At 44.2% G+C, this 13,704-nt stretch overlaps 1 protein-coding gene across 1 annotated transcript; it reads right to left on the bottom strand.

Moving 5' to 3' along the window:
- Position 1: 1 nt before the first annotated feature.
- LOC115208540 (mitochondrial import receptor subunit TOM20 homolog) lies at positions 2 to 5,426 on the bottom strand. The gene is made up of 5 exons (XM_029776670.1): positions 5,192 to 5,426; positions 3,853 to 3,899; positions 3,180 to 3,261; positions 2,797 to 2,939; positions 2 to 913 (listed from the first exon to the last, which is right to left on the bottom strand). Exons 1-5 carry the CDS (start codon positions 5,313 to 5,315, stop codon positions 866 to 868), a joined length of 444 nt encoding a protein of 147 aa, XP_029632530.1. The 5' UTR covers positions 5,316 to 5,426; the 3' UTR covers positions 2 to 865.
- Between the last annotated feature and the right edge of the window lie 8,278 nt (positions 5,427 to 13,704).

The following is a 13,704-nucleotide window of genomic DNA, read 5'->3' as shown; positions in this document are numbered from 1 at the left end:
GTGTTGTCATGTACCTTTTTATTTAGATTTCTTACAAAGAGGAACAACCTCTTAATGGCGTAACAGAACATTCAATCACTTTAAAGTATCCATGTCGGACTGAAAACAAAACAATAACTTATACAATGAAGCAACAGAGTTGAGACAGATCACATGTAGGAACAAGGAAATTGAAAGACTAAGAAGTTTGTAGAAAGAGGTTTTAGTACAGGGGCTATATGTATCAAGCCTCATAGTAGGAATTATTTTTTTAAGATCAGTTTTTCCTTTTAGATCACAATGAATAAGACTGCATGGGCAGGACCTGATCCTAGATCAGCACTCCTACTCAAGATGCTTAATACATATGGTCCCAGAGCTGTGTAAACGTGGGAGTGGTTGCAGGGATGGTATTGTAAATGCTGAGAAATGTTTTGCTATAACTTTCAGAGACAAACTGTAAGAGAAGCAAAACACTAACTGCATATGAATCCAATAAAATGGGTCCGATAGGCATTTGATTGGTTACCATTGCTGCAAATCAAGAGATGGTAATTTGATGCGACCAATAGTAACACGTGTGGTAATTGGTCGGGTTCATGTTTTTCCATTTGGACAAGCAAAAGAATACCCTCAAGTGAGTAAAAAAAAAGTTAACCAATTTTCTATACAAGTCAGGATAAGGGGTTATAGGAGCTCCGGGATGAACTTTCCCTTAAGTACCGATCTAGGATCACCTTCCCCTCCCCAATCCTAACCTTAACCATTAGTGGGGAAAATACAAAACTGACCCAAGATCAGCATCTAGGGGCAACTTCACCCAACTCCTGTTATAGGAGGGTCCAGAGGAAGAGCGTTTCCGAGGGGAAACTTCCATCGACGATCCTCATTCTAAGTCGTCTTCATTCAAGCTACCTTGTGCGCTCACAATACGCTGCAGGAAAGAGAGGGAAATTCTAAATCCATAAACATGCTTAAGAAATGTGTCCCATTTCCTCTTCATTGTTGATATGGGACAATAATCAAAGCTGATCTGGGGTCAGGCCCCGTATTCAAAAAGCATCTTCTCCTACTCAGATGCTATATGAATACGGGCTCAGGTCCCCTTCTATCCATGTTCTTACTCAAGGTAAAAACGGATCCTAAAATCAGCACTCCTAGTCTATGGTTGAGATATCCTGAAGATGGTTAAACAGTGTGGTGGGTGCCTTTCATTAGGTTAGAAAGACCACCATACTGCTTTCACCTCTCAAGCCTTGTAAAATAATAATAATAATGCTGGAACTGTACTTGGAGGCACCTCCAGCTCTACCAAAGTCATGAGCTGTGTTTGTCTTATATTGACATGTTTGTTACCTAAACTCATTCTTGAAATCAGATTTGACTTCTGTCTAGCATATTATACAAATGGTTTAAGGGCTGGGCGATATCTAATTCATTTGAATTTGTTTTAGCACAATGTTCAAGTGCCTGTATCGCGAGAATCTGTTTTTATTAGCGTTCTGTCTTTGGCCTCGTCTCCTTTCCTCCTTGTGTGCACTGTGCACCTTCCCACTAGCATACAGACAACAAGCCCCTCACAACAACTTCCTCTGACAAGCAGTTTAAAAACGTAGAATCGTTCATATGGACAAACGCTTAGACACTATTTTACTGTAATAGACGAGGACTTAACCTTTCTGATGATACCCTTTTTATGTCTCAACATGTAGACCGTGCAGACCGTACTAAAACGAGTATCAATGAACATGATTGTGGAAAAGTAATGCTCAGTTTGTCTGGAGCGGGATTGCGGCACAGCCTTAAGCAACGAGCATAAAAATACGCATTTATATTAGGAATTGGTAACTCTTTCTCATTCTGAGAAATAAGCATTGGTTTATCCAGGTAGGCCACTTGATTTCGATATCTAAATAAAGTGGACAGGCTGTGTTGTTCAAACAGTTTGAGACAGATTTGGAGGGTCTGTTCATAAGTGTTCTACCTTGTTGGCAAGCAAATAGATCCACGTTGGTTAGACTTAATATAAAACGTTAGCTGGCTACTCACTAGCACGTGGGTTTGTGCTTGAGAAATTGTTCAAGAGACCTGTTAAATTTTCTGTAATGCCTGCTACAAGAAGTTGGTCATTGTGCATGTTTCTGGTTAAATTTGTAACAAATGGCATTTTCATGGACTTGAAAGCCAAATCAATTATTTTTAAAAAGCAGGTTAAAACTATTTTAATTAAATTAGTCAGTCTTATGGTTGTGGAAGGCTTATACTTAGCCGAGTTATAATTTTACAAGCCCTGAATTCATTATTGCTGATTGTTTGAAATACAGTGTGTTGACCTTTAACTGCAACAAGGCTTATGAGAGAAATCTAGGTATATTGGGAATCGCCCATGTTTAAAAATAAAGATGTGATTTTTATGCCATATCAGCCATCCATAATTGGTTTCCGCTTCCTTGCTTGAATACACTTACTGCAAGTTGCTCTGAATAGAAGCGGATCTGCTGCAGTTCCGGGCACTAAAAAGTTAGTTTGTCACAAACAGTAGGAGACGACAGAGCACTGTGTTGCACACACATTGTGGAAATGGTTCTGCTAATATCGCAGCAACTTTATCCTGAAACGTATGAGAGGCACTGTACCTGGCTGATGGTAGCTCAATGTCGAATAGGCTTGCAGTTCTGACTACATATTATACACATCTAATATTATTAGATACATTACATATTAGATACATTAGCTTCCTTGATTGTATGCACTTACTGTACGCAGCCCAGGGTAGGAGTGTCTTAAATGACCTTGAAGTGGAGAAAAGGACTGTACCTGGCTGATGGTGGGCAGTTTGGTGAGTAGCATCTGGAAGACAGGTGGCGGGAGGGTCTGCTGCAGCACCTGGAGAAGCTGCTGGGGCTGGCCGCACACGGCGATGGCGTTGGTCAGGTGCTCCACGCCGTTCTCGTAGTCTCCTATACCGGAACACCAAGTTCAAAGAGGTTTAGATTGACAAAACGACTTGTACATCACATGGAGAACAGTGTTGTTACTCTGGTCACAAGTAAGTTAGGTAGTGCATTATATGGAGAACAGTGCACTATATGGGGAATAGGGGGTCATCGCTTGGTAAAAAGAAGTGCTCTAGAAGGCCTATATGGGGAATAGTGCGTCACACACACAGCCCAAGTGATGTCAATGTAAGACTGGTTTACCCTGAGCCAACAGCTCCTCTCCCAGCTGAATCTCCTCCAGAAAGAACTTCTGGACCGCCTCAGCATCCTTCAGGTCTGGGAGCTGCAAGAGTCCCACAACACACACTACTTTCCATAGGTCAAGGAATAACTAAAACATAATGTACTGGTGGAAAAACTGTTGTCGATGGCCTATGCTCCAGGAGGAATAAAAGGCCTATTCAAATGAGTCGGGCAATCCACAGAGGCGTGCCACTTCGTCAGGTGCAAGGTTCAATTTAAGTGAGCTCTTAGCGCAGAGCAGTTCTTGCTGGGTTTGCACTTCCTCCATTGGAAAACAATGGCTTGTTCGCCACAGAACCGTTCTTGCCTTAAGTAACAGATTTGAGGGAAGAGTAGTCAAGTCGGTCAGTTTCTATTGGGGAGCTATACAGTTGTGTTGACTGAAATTTGGTACCACTGTACAGACAAAAGGTTTAGTCAATGCACTAATTCCAGTCTAAAAATCAGTCCTACCCAGTAATCCCCTTGCTGTGTCCCAATACATGCCAGTGAAGATTGTCTCTTGTTTATTTCACTGGAGATCATTGAAGATTATTTTCCACATGGTATCATTGATGCGTACTAGACATGACTTCTTTTGTGTGTTCATTGAGGAAGAATTTAAAAATGACCTTGAGGGGATTTTACTCACCTTCGACAGTCCTGTCCCTTGTTTTGCAGCCGCCTGATTTCTCCTCCCTAGGGCAGAGGTAACACAATCACTGTTAATATAAATAGCTTTGGGGATTGTTCCTGTTTGTACTTGGACATCTTAGTTTCTCTGGCAATCCCACATGCAAGACTATGATTAGGAACAATAAGGAAGTCACATTAACATCCTAAATTGACACCCTGAAGTACAGCTTCAGTCTTGAACAAAGCTCCAATATAATCCCCACCCCTTCTGATATCCCTTGATAAAGTGGTTTACCCGGGTCAGAATCAGGAAATAAGCGTAGCCGCTAAGTAGCAAGTGACAACTAGCCAAACAATCCTAGTTTTTTTTCTGATAAGGTGATGAACTACCACAGTGGAAGGTGAATGACAAAAATGCGAACAGAGGAACATGGCTCATTCAATTGCAGTAAAGCAGGTGTATAAAGCATTGTGGCCAGCTGACAGCCAAAGTCCAGCTTTCATACTGTAGTCCAGCTAGAATTGTAGTCTAGTTAATGTGGGACTGGAATGTTAATATTTTTTTTGGGGGGGGGGTGTGATATATGTATAGGATTTGTGACATACATGCATCCATATTTGTATTCTAATTTACTCCTCTATTAGAGTGAGGGATTCTGGGTAGAAGACAAGGAGGAGATGCCATGATGTAGTGTGTGGAGGTGTGGCCATTCCCACTCCTCATATTTATTTTATATCCCCTTATGAGTTATGCAGTCTCATCATTAAAGTTCGCAGTCTAATGCACTTAAGGCGCATTGTCAGCTTCTTCATACCAACAACCCACGGCCTTACATGAACGGTAGGCCTGGATAGAGCAACATTAGGGATATCCAGGTTGCTTTTAATCCTGCTTGGCAAACTCTGTCTGATATGGCTAGCAGCCTAGAATGGATGGTTTAGGTTCCATAACAGTTCAAAACACTATCAATGAATGAATCAGGGTAGGTGCAGCTGTCCATGTCCGAATTCAACTAACAGAACGCTTGTGAGTGAGTAGGAAGCACACTAATACATGATATAGAAGCTAGTTAGCTGAGAAACGCTCAACTCCGCTATAAGAGAACAGAGTTGAGCGTTCCTCTGCTAGGAGCTAACGTTAGCACTGGCTAGTTAAGTGCAGGGCTTTTGGGGTCAGTAGTGCGCTGACAATGAATGAATGAATCAGATCTATTGCACAAACCATTAACGTTACCAACCAATACTTCGCTAATTGGGAATAGGTAAACTAAACTAGTTCGGCCTGGCTCGGGCATTTTGTTGCACCTCAGGTCTCCCAAACAGAGACCGGTGTACAGGATGCAGACAACACTCACGTTCTCGCAGCCTGTTCTTGAAGTTGGGGTCACTCCGTCTTTTCCTGTCGAAGTAGATGCAGTAGCCGACGAACAGAGCCCCGCAAACACCGGCGGCTATCGTGCTCGATTTACCGCCCATCATCACTTCCGAAATGGTTTATATTTCTGTGTTAACAAAGATAATATTTCAATTTTGGCTTATATCAGAGACGGTACATGACCTCACACAGGCGCAAGTTCCCAGCAAAAAGGACCAGTAGGACCACTGACTAATTTGACAGCTAGGGTGTCCGCATTGAACGCCTGATGAAAAATAATCCAACGTTAATTCCCAATCACATGATATCTCCGATAACGTATGCATTTTGAGTGCATATAAAGTGTTGGATGTTGTTGAACTCAGATGGGAAAAAATACATATGCGTTAGGATTTCTTCAAATCGATGTAAGTAGCAGTCGGTCGCATTGAAATGTAAGCCACAAGGTGGCAGTAGTAATTCACGAAAAAAGAAGCAGCAGGCAAATGATCACATTTTATACAATTTAACAGTATTTTCCCCAGAGTAACAAAAATAGAAACAATTTAGCTACAACTCTAGGTATTTTGACTGTCTGGGGTAGACCACACAGCAGCAAACAATGGCCAAGTGAAATATTGAACATTAGGCTACATGGTGAGTGACACAATCATCAAGACTAGTAAGAAAACATGTACAATTCTGCTTTCACTATGACCAATTCATTTACGAAAAATGATGCCAGTTGCTCATATGCCTGTCTGGCCTTAGTTGGCACTTCTCATCTCCCAGATGATAGCAAATCCCTAGAAGTGCTGCTCAACAGAACAGATGGTCAGCTGCAATACATGTGCAAGTCCAGACTGCTGCAAAAATATACCACCTTGACTATTAGGCTTCTGAGGGCACATGCTCAGACCTGCATTAATACAAACCATCAGGCATGCACATCCTTGCATGGATTACATCATCGCCATACTGGGTCTGGCATTACGTGCGCCTTTGCCTTTAAATGGCAACCGAGCTGTTCTGCACCCTTGCACAATTTCTGTGGCCGGTTGTTGTGGTTACAGTTTATTAAAGGGATAACTGAACCTTAGAGATTGGCGTCATTGACCAAACGTTGCCGGTTGACAGGGTTTTTGGAAGGGTGTCTGTGCTTTTGGGGGGTTTCCAGTTAAGCTGTGGGCGTGTGGTTGTGTACAAGTGTGTGTTTGAACAAGAGTGTGTACACCTTCACACCCTTATTTGTGTCTCTATGTGTGTGTGTATGTGCGCATGCATTGCATGTGTACTTCTTCATACTTACGTGTGTGTGCGCGTGTGTGTGTGCATGCATGTATCAGTGGAGGCTGTGGAGGCTGCTGAGGGGAGGACGACTCATTAATAATGGCTGGAAATAAAGTGAGCCGTCCTCCCCTCAGCAGCCTCCACTGGCATGTATGTGTATGTGCGTACGTGTGTATGTGCGTACACTTGTCTGTGGACAGTTTACATGGTAGGAGGATTATCCGTCTGTCCTGTCGTCTCTCTCGCCAGCGGCTTAGCAGCTCGCACCTGGCATGCAGCTGCCTGGGGGTTGGCGAAGAATTCGCCCCTCAGGGACATCTAGCTCCGCCGGTGCCTGGGCATGACGTGAGGCGGCTCAGCCAGAGGCTCGTCTTCTCGCGGCGGTGGGCTATTATTACCATTACTCAATCGTTCCTGGAAGCTGCTTTGGAAGCCCTACTGTATGTGATCCCTGTGCGTGTGTGTTCGGAGGTCTCCTAATCCATGCTGTCATCCCAGGCCACATTATACATGTCTGTAACAACTCCCTAGAAAACCAGAACTCTTGTCAATAGCTGGGACTGGAGGTTTGGATAGAAAGACTTCGACGCACACATCAGAGACTGTTTAGGGATGTTGTACAAATAATGGTTGTTGCAAAACTATCTTTCAATCAGATAGTAGAATTATGTAAGACTTTAGAGTTTATGAAGAGAACCAACCAATGGGGATGCTTTACCGACTGATTCCTACATATCTCTCTTAAAACCACTTATATGGGAATAACCTGTACTGTTCTCCTGGGTGTGCTAAGGTTGGCAATAAGACAGGAGACACCCTGCAGTTGCTTATTGTGCAGTATACGAGCCACACTGTACCTTTATTGGCTGTGCACATAATAGTATTCAATTAATTAAGCATGCTCCATAAGGGCTAGGCAATTAGAATGCTTGGGCTCATAATCCAATCAGTGTGCATGAAGCTGCACGGTGAGCTCATCGCTATATGACGTTCGCAGCCATGCTGACTCGGCACATTTACTGCAAAACCTGGCACGGCGACTTGCGTCTGCGAGTGCAAAAGCAATTATCTTCTTCTGCACTGTCATCTTCCTTGGAATGGTGCGCGCACTCCTCCGTTGCCATGGTTTTGGACCAGAGAGGTAACCATGGCAACACTGTTGGTATTCCCTAAAGCGGTGGAGAGAGATAAGATGGGGGGGAGGGGGGGGGGTGTTGAGAGGGCTAGAGAGAGAGAGAGAAAGCTGTTCAAACATGACAGGATTTTTTAAAAGCGGTTATTTCAGAGCAGCTGAATAAGTCAGATATGCACACACAACCACAGGTCTTTCCCACTGATGCTTCACATGCACGCTCACACGCACACGCACACGCTCACACACACACACACACACACACACACACACACACACACACACACACACACACACACACACACACACACACACACACACACACACACACACACACACACACCCACACACACACACAAAGTGTTTTTGAGTGGAGATTTGCACAAGGGCTCCAGTGAAGGAAAGCTTGCAGGGACAAACAGAGAAGTAATTATTTTTACCCTGGCTGCAGCTGTTTTTCTGTTTGTCTTGGCAGCCCTGGCTCCAGCAGCAGAGAGACAGGCCAGGAGACAGGAACTGAAAAAATCCCCCTCTCTTACTATTGGAATAAAATACAGAACGTTTTGAATCCCGGCCCAGGAACGTCCCATAAAACTGGAAATGGCAGGCCTACCCTGTATTTTCCATGAACCCTGTGCTCTCCCCATTCCAAAGGCTATGTCATTAGATGTGTTTTCAAGGGAGAAACACGTAGTGGAACCAGGAATGGAGGGAGGAGGGAGAGAGGATGGCAGGCTTGCCAACTCTCTGAGCCAAGTGGAGAAAGAGAGAGACTTTTCTGTTTAGGTTGTCTGAATGGAGGAGAGAGTGCTGACTGAAAAGGAGTGGAAAATGAGAGAGAGAGGGAAGGGAGAGCGAGAGGTAAAGAGGACCGCTTGTGTTAGCATGGTGTTGCGCCCCAGGACCCCGTTAGCTAGCTTTCTCTTCAGCTCTTGGCATCAGCATTGGCGGTGGAGGTTTTCTTGGCAGCTGTAAGTGAACCATGTCTCCCTCTCTGCAGTGCTCCAACTAGTCCTCCATGTTTAAATCACCACTCCCTCCCTCTGGGGTTAGTAAGGGGAAAGTAAGCGCTGGCGGTGGAGGCTGGCTACAGCTCCAGACAGTTTCCTTCCCTTTCCCTCCACCCTTCTGGGTGAGTGGAATCTCTGGACGGATATGAGTGCAACAGAGTTCTGGCCAGTGAGAGTTGGCTACCATTTTATCTCCAAAAGTTAGCTGAATTAGCTCCAGGACCAAGAGTGAGCTTTCATGCTATTTAGCATTTTATAATTAACTCTATATTATGATTTAGCTCTAGGATTATCATTTGGTTGTAGAGCTTGAGATATAGTTTAGGGTTTGAGCTGTGAGGGAGCCAAGGAGGACTAGAGGGATTTGATAAGAGAGTGGAAGATGGAGTGGGCTGTTTGGCACAGTGAGAGAGAAGAGGCTGCTGAGCCGAGGCAGATAGCCCACCACCCTTCAGCTTTCAATAGGGGTAGCTGCTGCTCCAGCACAACATTCACAGCACCACACACACACAGAAAAACACACTCGCTCACTCAAACACTAACACACACCCACACTCAGAGAAACACACACTCTCCTAAAACATGATAACTTTCAGCTGAAGTAATGGGTGAATGACACTACAAAAGTAGTAGTCTACGAGTAGGTTATATCAATACACACAACCCACTGGGCACAGACGTCAGCAGCTCAACGTCCAGTCAACTAACATGAATTCAACGTGAAATCAACAAAACATTTCACCGTGTCATTGGATTTAGTTTAAAAGTTGGGTGAAAAAAAAAGAAATCCCTTAAATTGATGCCTTTTTTCAAATCCAATCGGTTTTCCATCTTGATTCAACGTAATGACAAGGAAACAACTATGATTCAACCCGTTTTTGCCAAGTGGGAAGTTTAAGAGTGGACAAAACAAGGCCTTGGAAGTTAGTGTTGCTAACTGAACAGGATTGTATTCCTTGTATACAATAGATGCTTTTCTGTCATTGCTGTAGTTTAGTACAAAATACAGATTCTTACACTTGGGGAATTGCCATCTAGCACAGCTCAACCTGTAAAGCTACTTTCAGTGTCAATCTGTGTATTTGTTTGTTTTCTTGGCACTATTCCGTAACAGCTTACTGCAGCTGCAGGAGCTATAGGGAGACAGTTCTCGTAAGCACTGATCTATGCTGAGGAGAACCATCTCCTATGGTCAGATCAAAGATTGGGTCCTGGTAAGCTGTTCCTAGATCTGTTCTTGGGTGGCAACATGCATCTACCCCCAGCCCTATTCTGCGGCACCTGGTTAGTAGTGCTAGCTAGCTATAGCGTCCCGGTCTGCTGTAGCCTGGTTAGCAAGCTAGCTAGCTATATCGTCTCTCTGCCATCACGGCTGCCTGGCCAAGCACGCCCGTAGGAAGGCCTTGGCAGCGACGCTGTCTGTGCAGATGGCCGGGGATGGCAGCTCAGTGTGACGCCTCTGCCTTAGATGCCTCAGATGATTAGACCCTCTTTGAAAGAGATAGACATCCATTTACATGGAGGCTCTTCTCTCAGCATACCAATTGGCCTTGGAGGTCTCACTCTTCTTTGAAGTATAGCTATCGTGTTGTCACTATGTAATGTAGCTATAGTGTTATTTTTGTCTTAGCAATTGAACATATTATTTTTGTTGTTGTTTGGTCATCAACAGATTTGGAAGGAAGGGTTGAATAGAGGGAATCTTCTTTGAATTCAGCCTCTTTGCTTTGCGGTGAGAAGACTGAGTATAGGTCGACGTCCACAAATGTTTTGTCCACAAAGGTGGCTTGTCCCAGCCTGCCTGGAGGTGGGTAAACCAAACAAACAAGCAGACTGATCAGTAGATGACTATTTAAAACCAGAGTGGGCCTTAGCGTGCTCGTGGGATACCCACCATGCAGTGACTTGCAGCGAATCTCTGCACTCCTTCGGGTTAAGTCTTTGGGGGGATTAATGAGGTTGTCTGTGAGCTTTTAGCGGAGTTTCCGGTCGTCAAGGATGTAGGCAGACACCCTGCCTTTAGTTTAGCTCGCTGTACCAGGAGAAAGGAGGGGGAGGAGTGCTAGAGGGGTGTTAAAGAGGTGCTGTGTTCAGGAAATTATGACAGAGCCCAGGGCTTTCTCAACACACAGGCCAAGCTGTTGTTTGGATTCCCCAGCAACTGTTTTTCGCTCTTTTTTTCTGGCAGGGGAAAAATGTAAACATGGTTGTGGCTGTGTAGTGAAGGAGGCGGCCATATTGCTTGGGGTCATATAATGTTGTTCAGCTTAGTCATGGGAATGTGTTCATTTCCTGGTGACAGGAATGCAAAGCTTTTAAATGGTTTGTAGTATAAGGTTGCAAAAGGATATTGCAGAGCCAGTATCATCCCCCCCTTATAGCATGCAAGGTCATTTTGACCGTACCCATAAGTATGATTCAGAATAGTGTAGACATGATTCGATTCAGAGTGATACGTGAGCAATAGCGTCCACCTATGGCTGATAGAAATGGGTCATCGGACTACATATGTGGCCAATAGAAATGAATGTATATGTCTAACATGTGTAATAGCCCAGTCACAGCTTGGGATATGTAGCAATGAAGTGGTAGGGGGAGGGGGGGTAGAAAAGAGGGGTTAACCAACCGGATTTATCGGGATCATGGGCGAAGTCAAGAAAGGAGGCTTTATGGAAGCATGACGGCACCCCTTTGAAAAAGTGGGAGAAGAGAAGAAGAGAGGGCTTAAGAAGTGTAGAGTATATACCGAGGAGGTAGACCTACTTTAAAAGGTTAGGACAGTGACCTTTTTTGAAAGGGGCACCACCAGCCAGTGAGCGCGCAAAATAAAGAAAGAAGACAATTGGACTGGTCCGCCTCTCGTTTGATCTTGACACCTTTCATTTGACTGTCTCGTGGTCTCTGTCGAAGTCATTGATCGACTTCTACATCCCAGCAAAGCCCAGCCCCCCCAACCACATTCCCCTTCCACTCACATCCCCTCCTCCACAAAACAGAAAATACCTTGTTCTCAGACAGTCAACCCTATCCCTCCCACCCTCCCACCATCTCTCTATGCTTTTCTCATGGCTGCCTCGAGTGTGTTCAAATTCCCCGTGCCCTCCGACCTCCCGTTAGCACATGGCAATGATTACCCACCGCATTAAAGGAGGGCTCTGGTGGTCACCCCAGACTTAAAGGGGAGCTTCGGGGGAGTCCAGATGACCGGGCCACCGCTTCCCACATCACATGTGCGCCGTCCGGGGAGGAGAAACATTCATCAAAAGACGGGGAATTTCAGATGGAATGTATGTTGGAAATCTGTCCCAGGATTGGTTTGAGTAAAATACTCTGTTTCTTTTTTTACTTTGGGGCAGTCTCAATCGACATTGAAATGACTAAACCCAATTTGAAACTGGGTAGAAATATTAATGGACCTACGTTTTATAGCCTCTTCACTCTGTCCAGTTTGCTAACAGTCATCAAAACGAAAGCTAGACAGTCAGGGAGCATCAAAAATCCAAAAAGTGATGGATAGACGATTATTTTTGACGGTAAGGAAATATAATACATTTTAAATGCTGCTCTCCTGACCCAAGTGAAAACCGAATGTGGCGCCCAGGGCAAAATTTGTTTGATACCCCTACTCTAGCCCATGCCTCCATCAATCCAAACTTTTAGATTTCTTTGATTTAATAATTACATTTTATCATATATTATATGAGCTTAAATCATTTGGATGAGAGAAGAGACTCAAAATACCAAGCTTTTCATAGCGATTATATAAAGTGAATGATAATTTATTGATATGGAACTCATGTTAGGGTTTCATGTTGTTTGTGAGGATCAGCGAGTTCCATCCCTGACCTGTCCTCTGTTTACGTCCCGAAATAAACCCTACTATTTCAGTCAGTGTACTGATCATACATTGTCCTTATACTTTAATTTTGACTTAGGATGGGGATATACCACTGTGTGTGTGTGTGTGTGTGTGTGCGTGCGTGCGTGCGTGCGTGTGTGTGTGTGTGTGTGTGTGTGTGTGTGTGTGAGTAATCAGATCGGATGGTTTGTTCGGGAGACAGACAGACAGCTATGTCTCCAGTTGGAGGAGGTGTACGGTTTCACTTTACCTCATGATGTCAGCTCTCCCATGCGGTTGCCGGCTAGAGTTTCTCCATTAGCTCAATTATTTACAGTGTTTAATTGAATCATCCCGAGTTCACAATGCTTCCCATGATCCTCCAGGCCCGGCACACCCCACGGTCAAATGATAGCCCTGCTGGCGTGTACACACTGATGCATGCATTGATACACACCCACGTGCACACACAAACATATACACATGCACAAACACACACAAGAACAACAGACACACACACTAGTGTTGCACGGAATACCAAAACTTCTGTACTTTCTTGATACTAGAACATGAAAAACAGTTTGGTAAATGTGTCTTACATGTACTGATTAAGAGAGGATGAAGATGTCCCCTTATAGAGCGAGAGCACCATGACTTCTCCACTTACTCAGTGCTAGCTCTAGCCTGCCATGAGGAACGACTGAACTCACTGGGAGTCCGGACGGCATTACCACTTACGCCCCCACAGAAGTTAACACACTTGAATAATGCAACAAGGCATGTAGAAATGTTGAAACTGCTAATTACTGTTTCCAAAATAATGTCCAGTACAGGCTAGAACACTACAATGCAAGATGATACCGGTAGCTTCCAGCTTTGAAGGCTAACTTTCCTTGCTAGCTACAGCTCAAGCCGACATCCATTCACTGCCCTAGTACCTTGTTTGTGACAATATGAAAACCATTATGCAAAATATTGCTGATTACATGGCTGATTGTCAGCCAAAACTTAATTGACTTCATCTCCCACGCCTCACATCTCTCCCAGTCAAGATCATCTTTGCTTGATAGGTTGGTGGGCCGTAGCTGAAAATAGTGAAGTTGATCAATCCCTGTCAAGGGAGGAGCAGATATACATAGCTCCCAAAGACTGAAATAAGATACATACTGTATCTGTTTTCGAGTGCACTTGAAATATGCAGCATGCAATACGAATTGTTTTGATCGTATGAAGAGAGACCATTT

Source organism: Salmo trutta, chromosome 14, assembly GCF_901001165.1.
Source record: "Salmo trutta chromosome 14, fSalTru1.1, whole genome shotgun sequence".
NCBI classification, from domain to species: Eukaryota; Metazoa; Chordata; class Actinopteri; order Salmoniformes; family Salmonidae; genus Salmo; species Salmo trutta.
The sequence above is the reverse complement of the archived record's forward strand: the minus strand, read 5'-3'. Positions and strand labels throughout refer to the sequence as shown.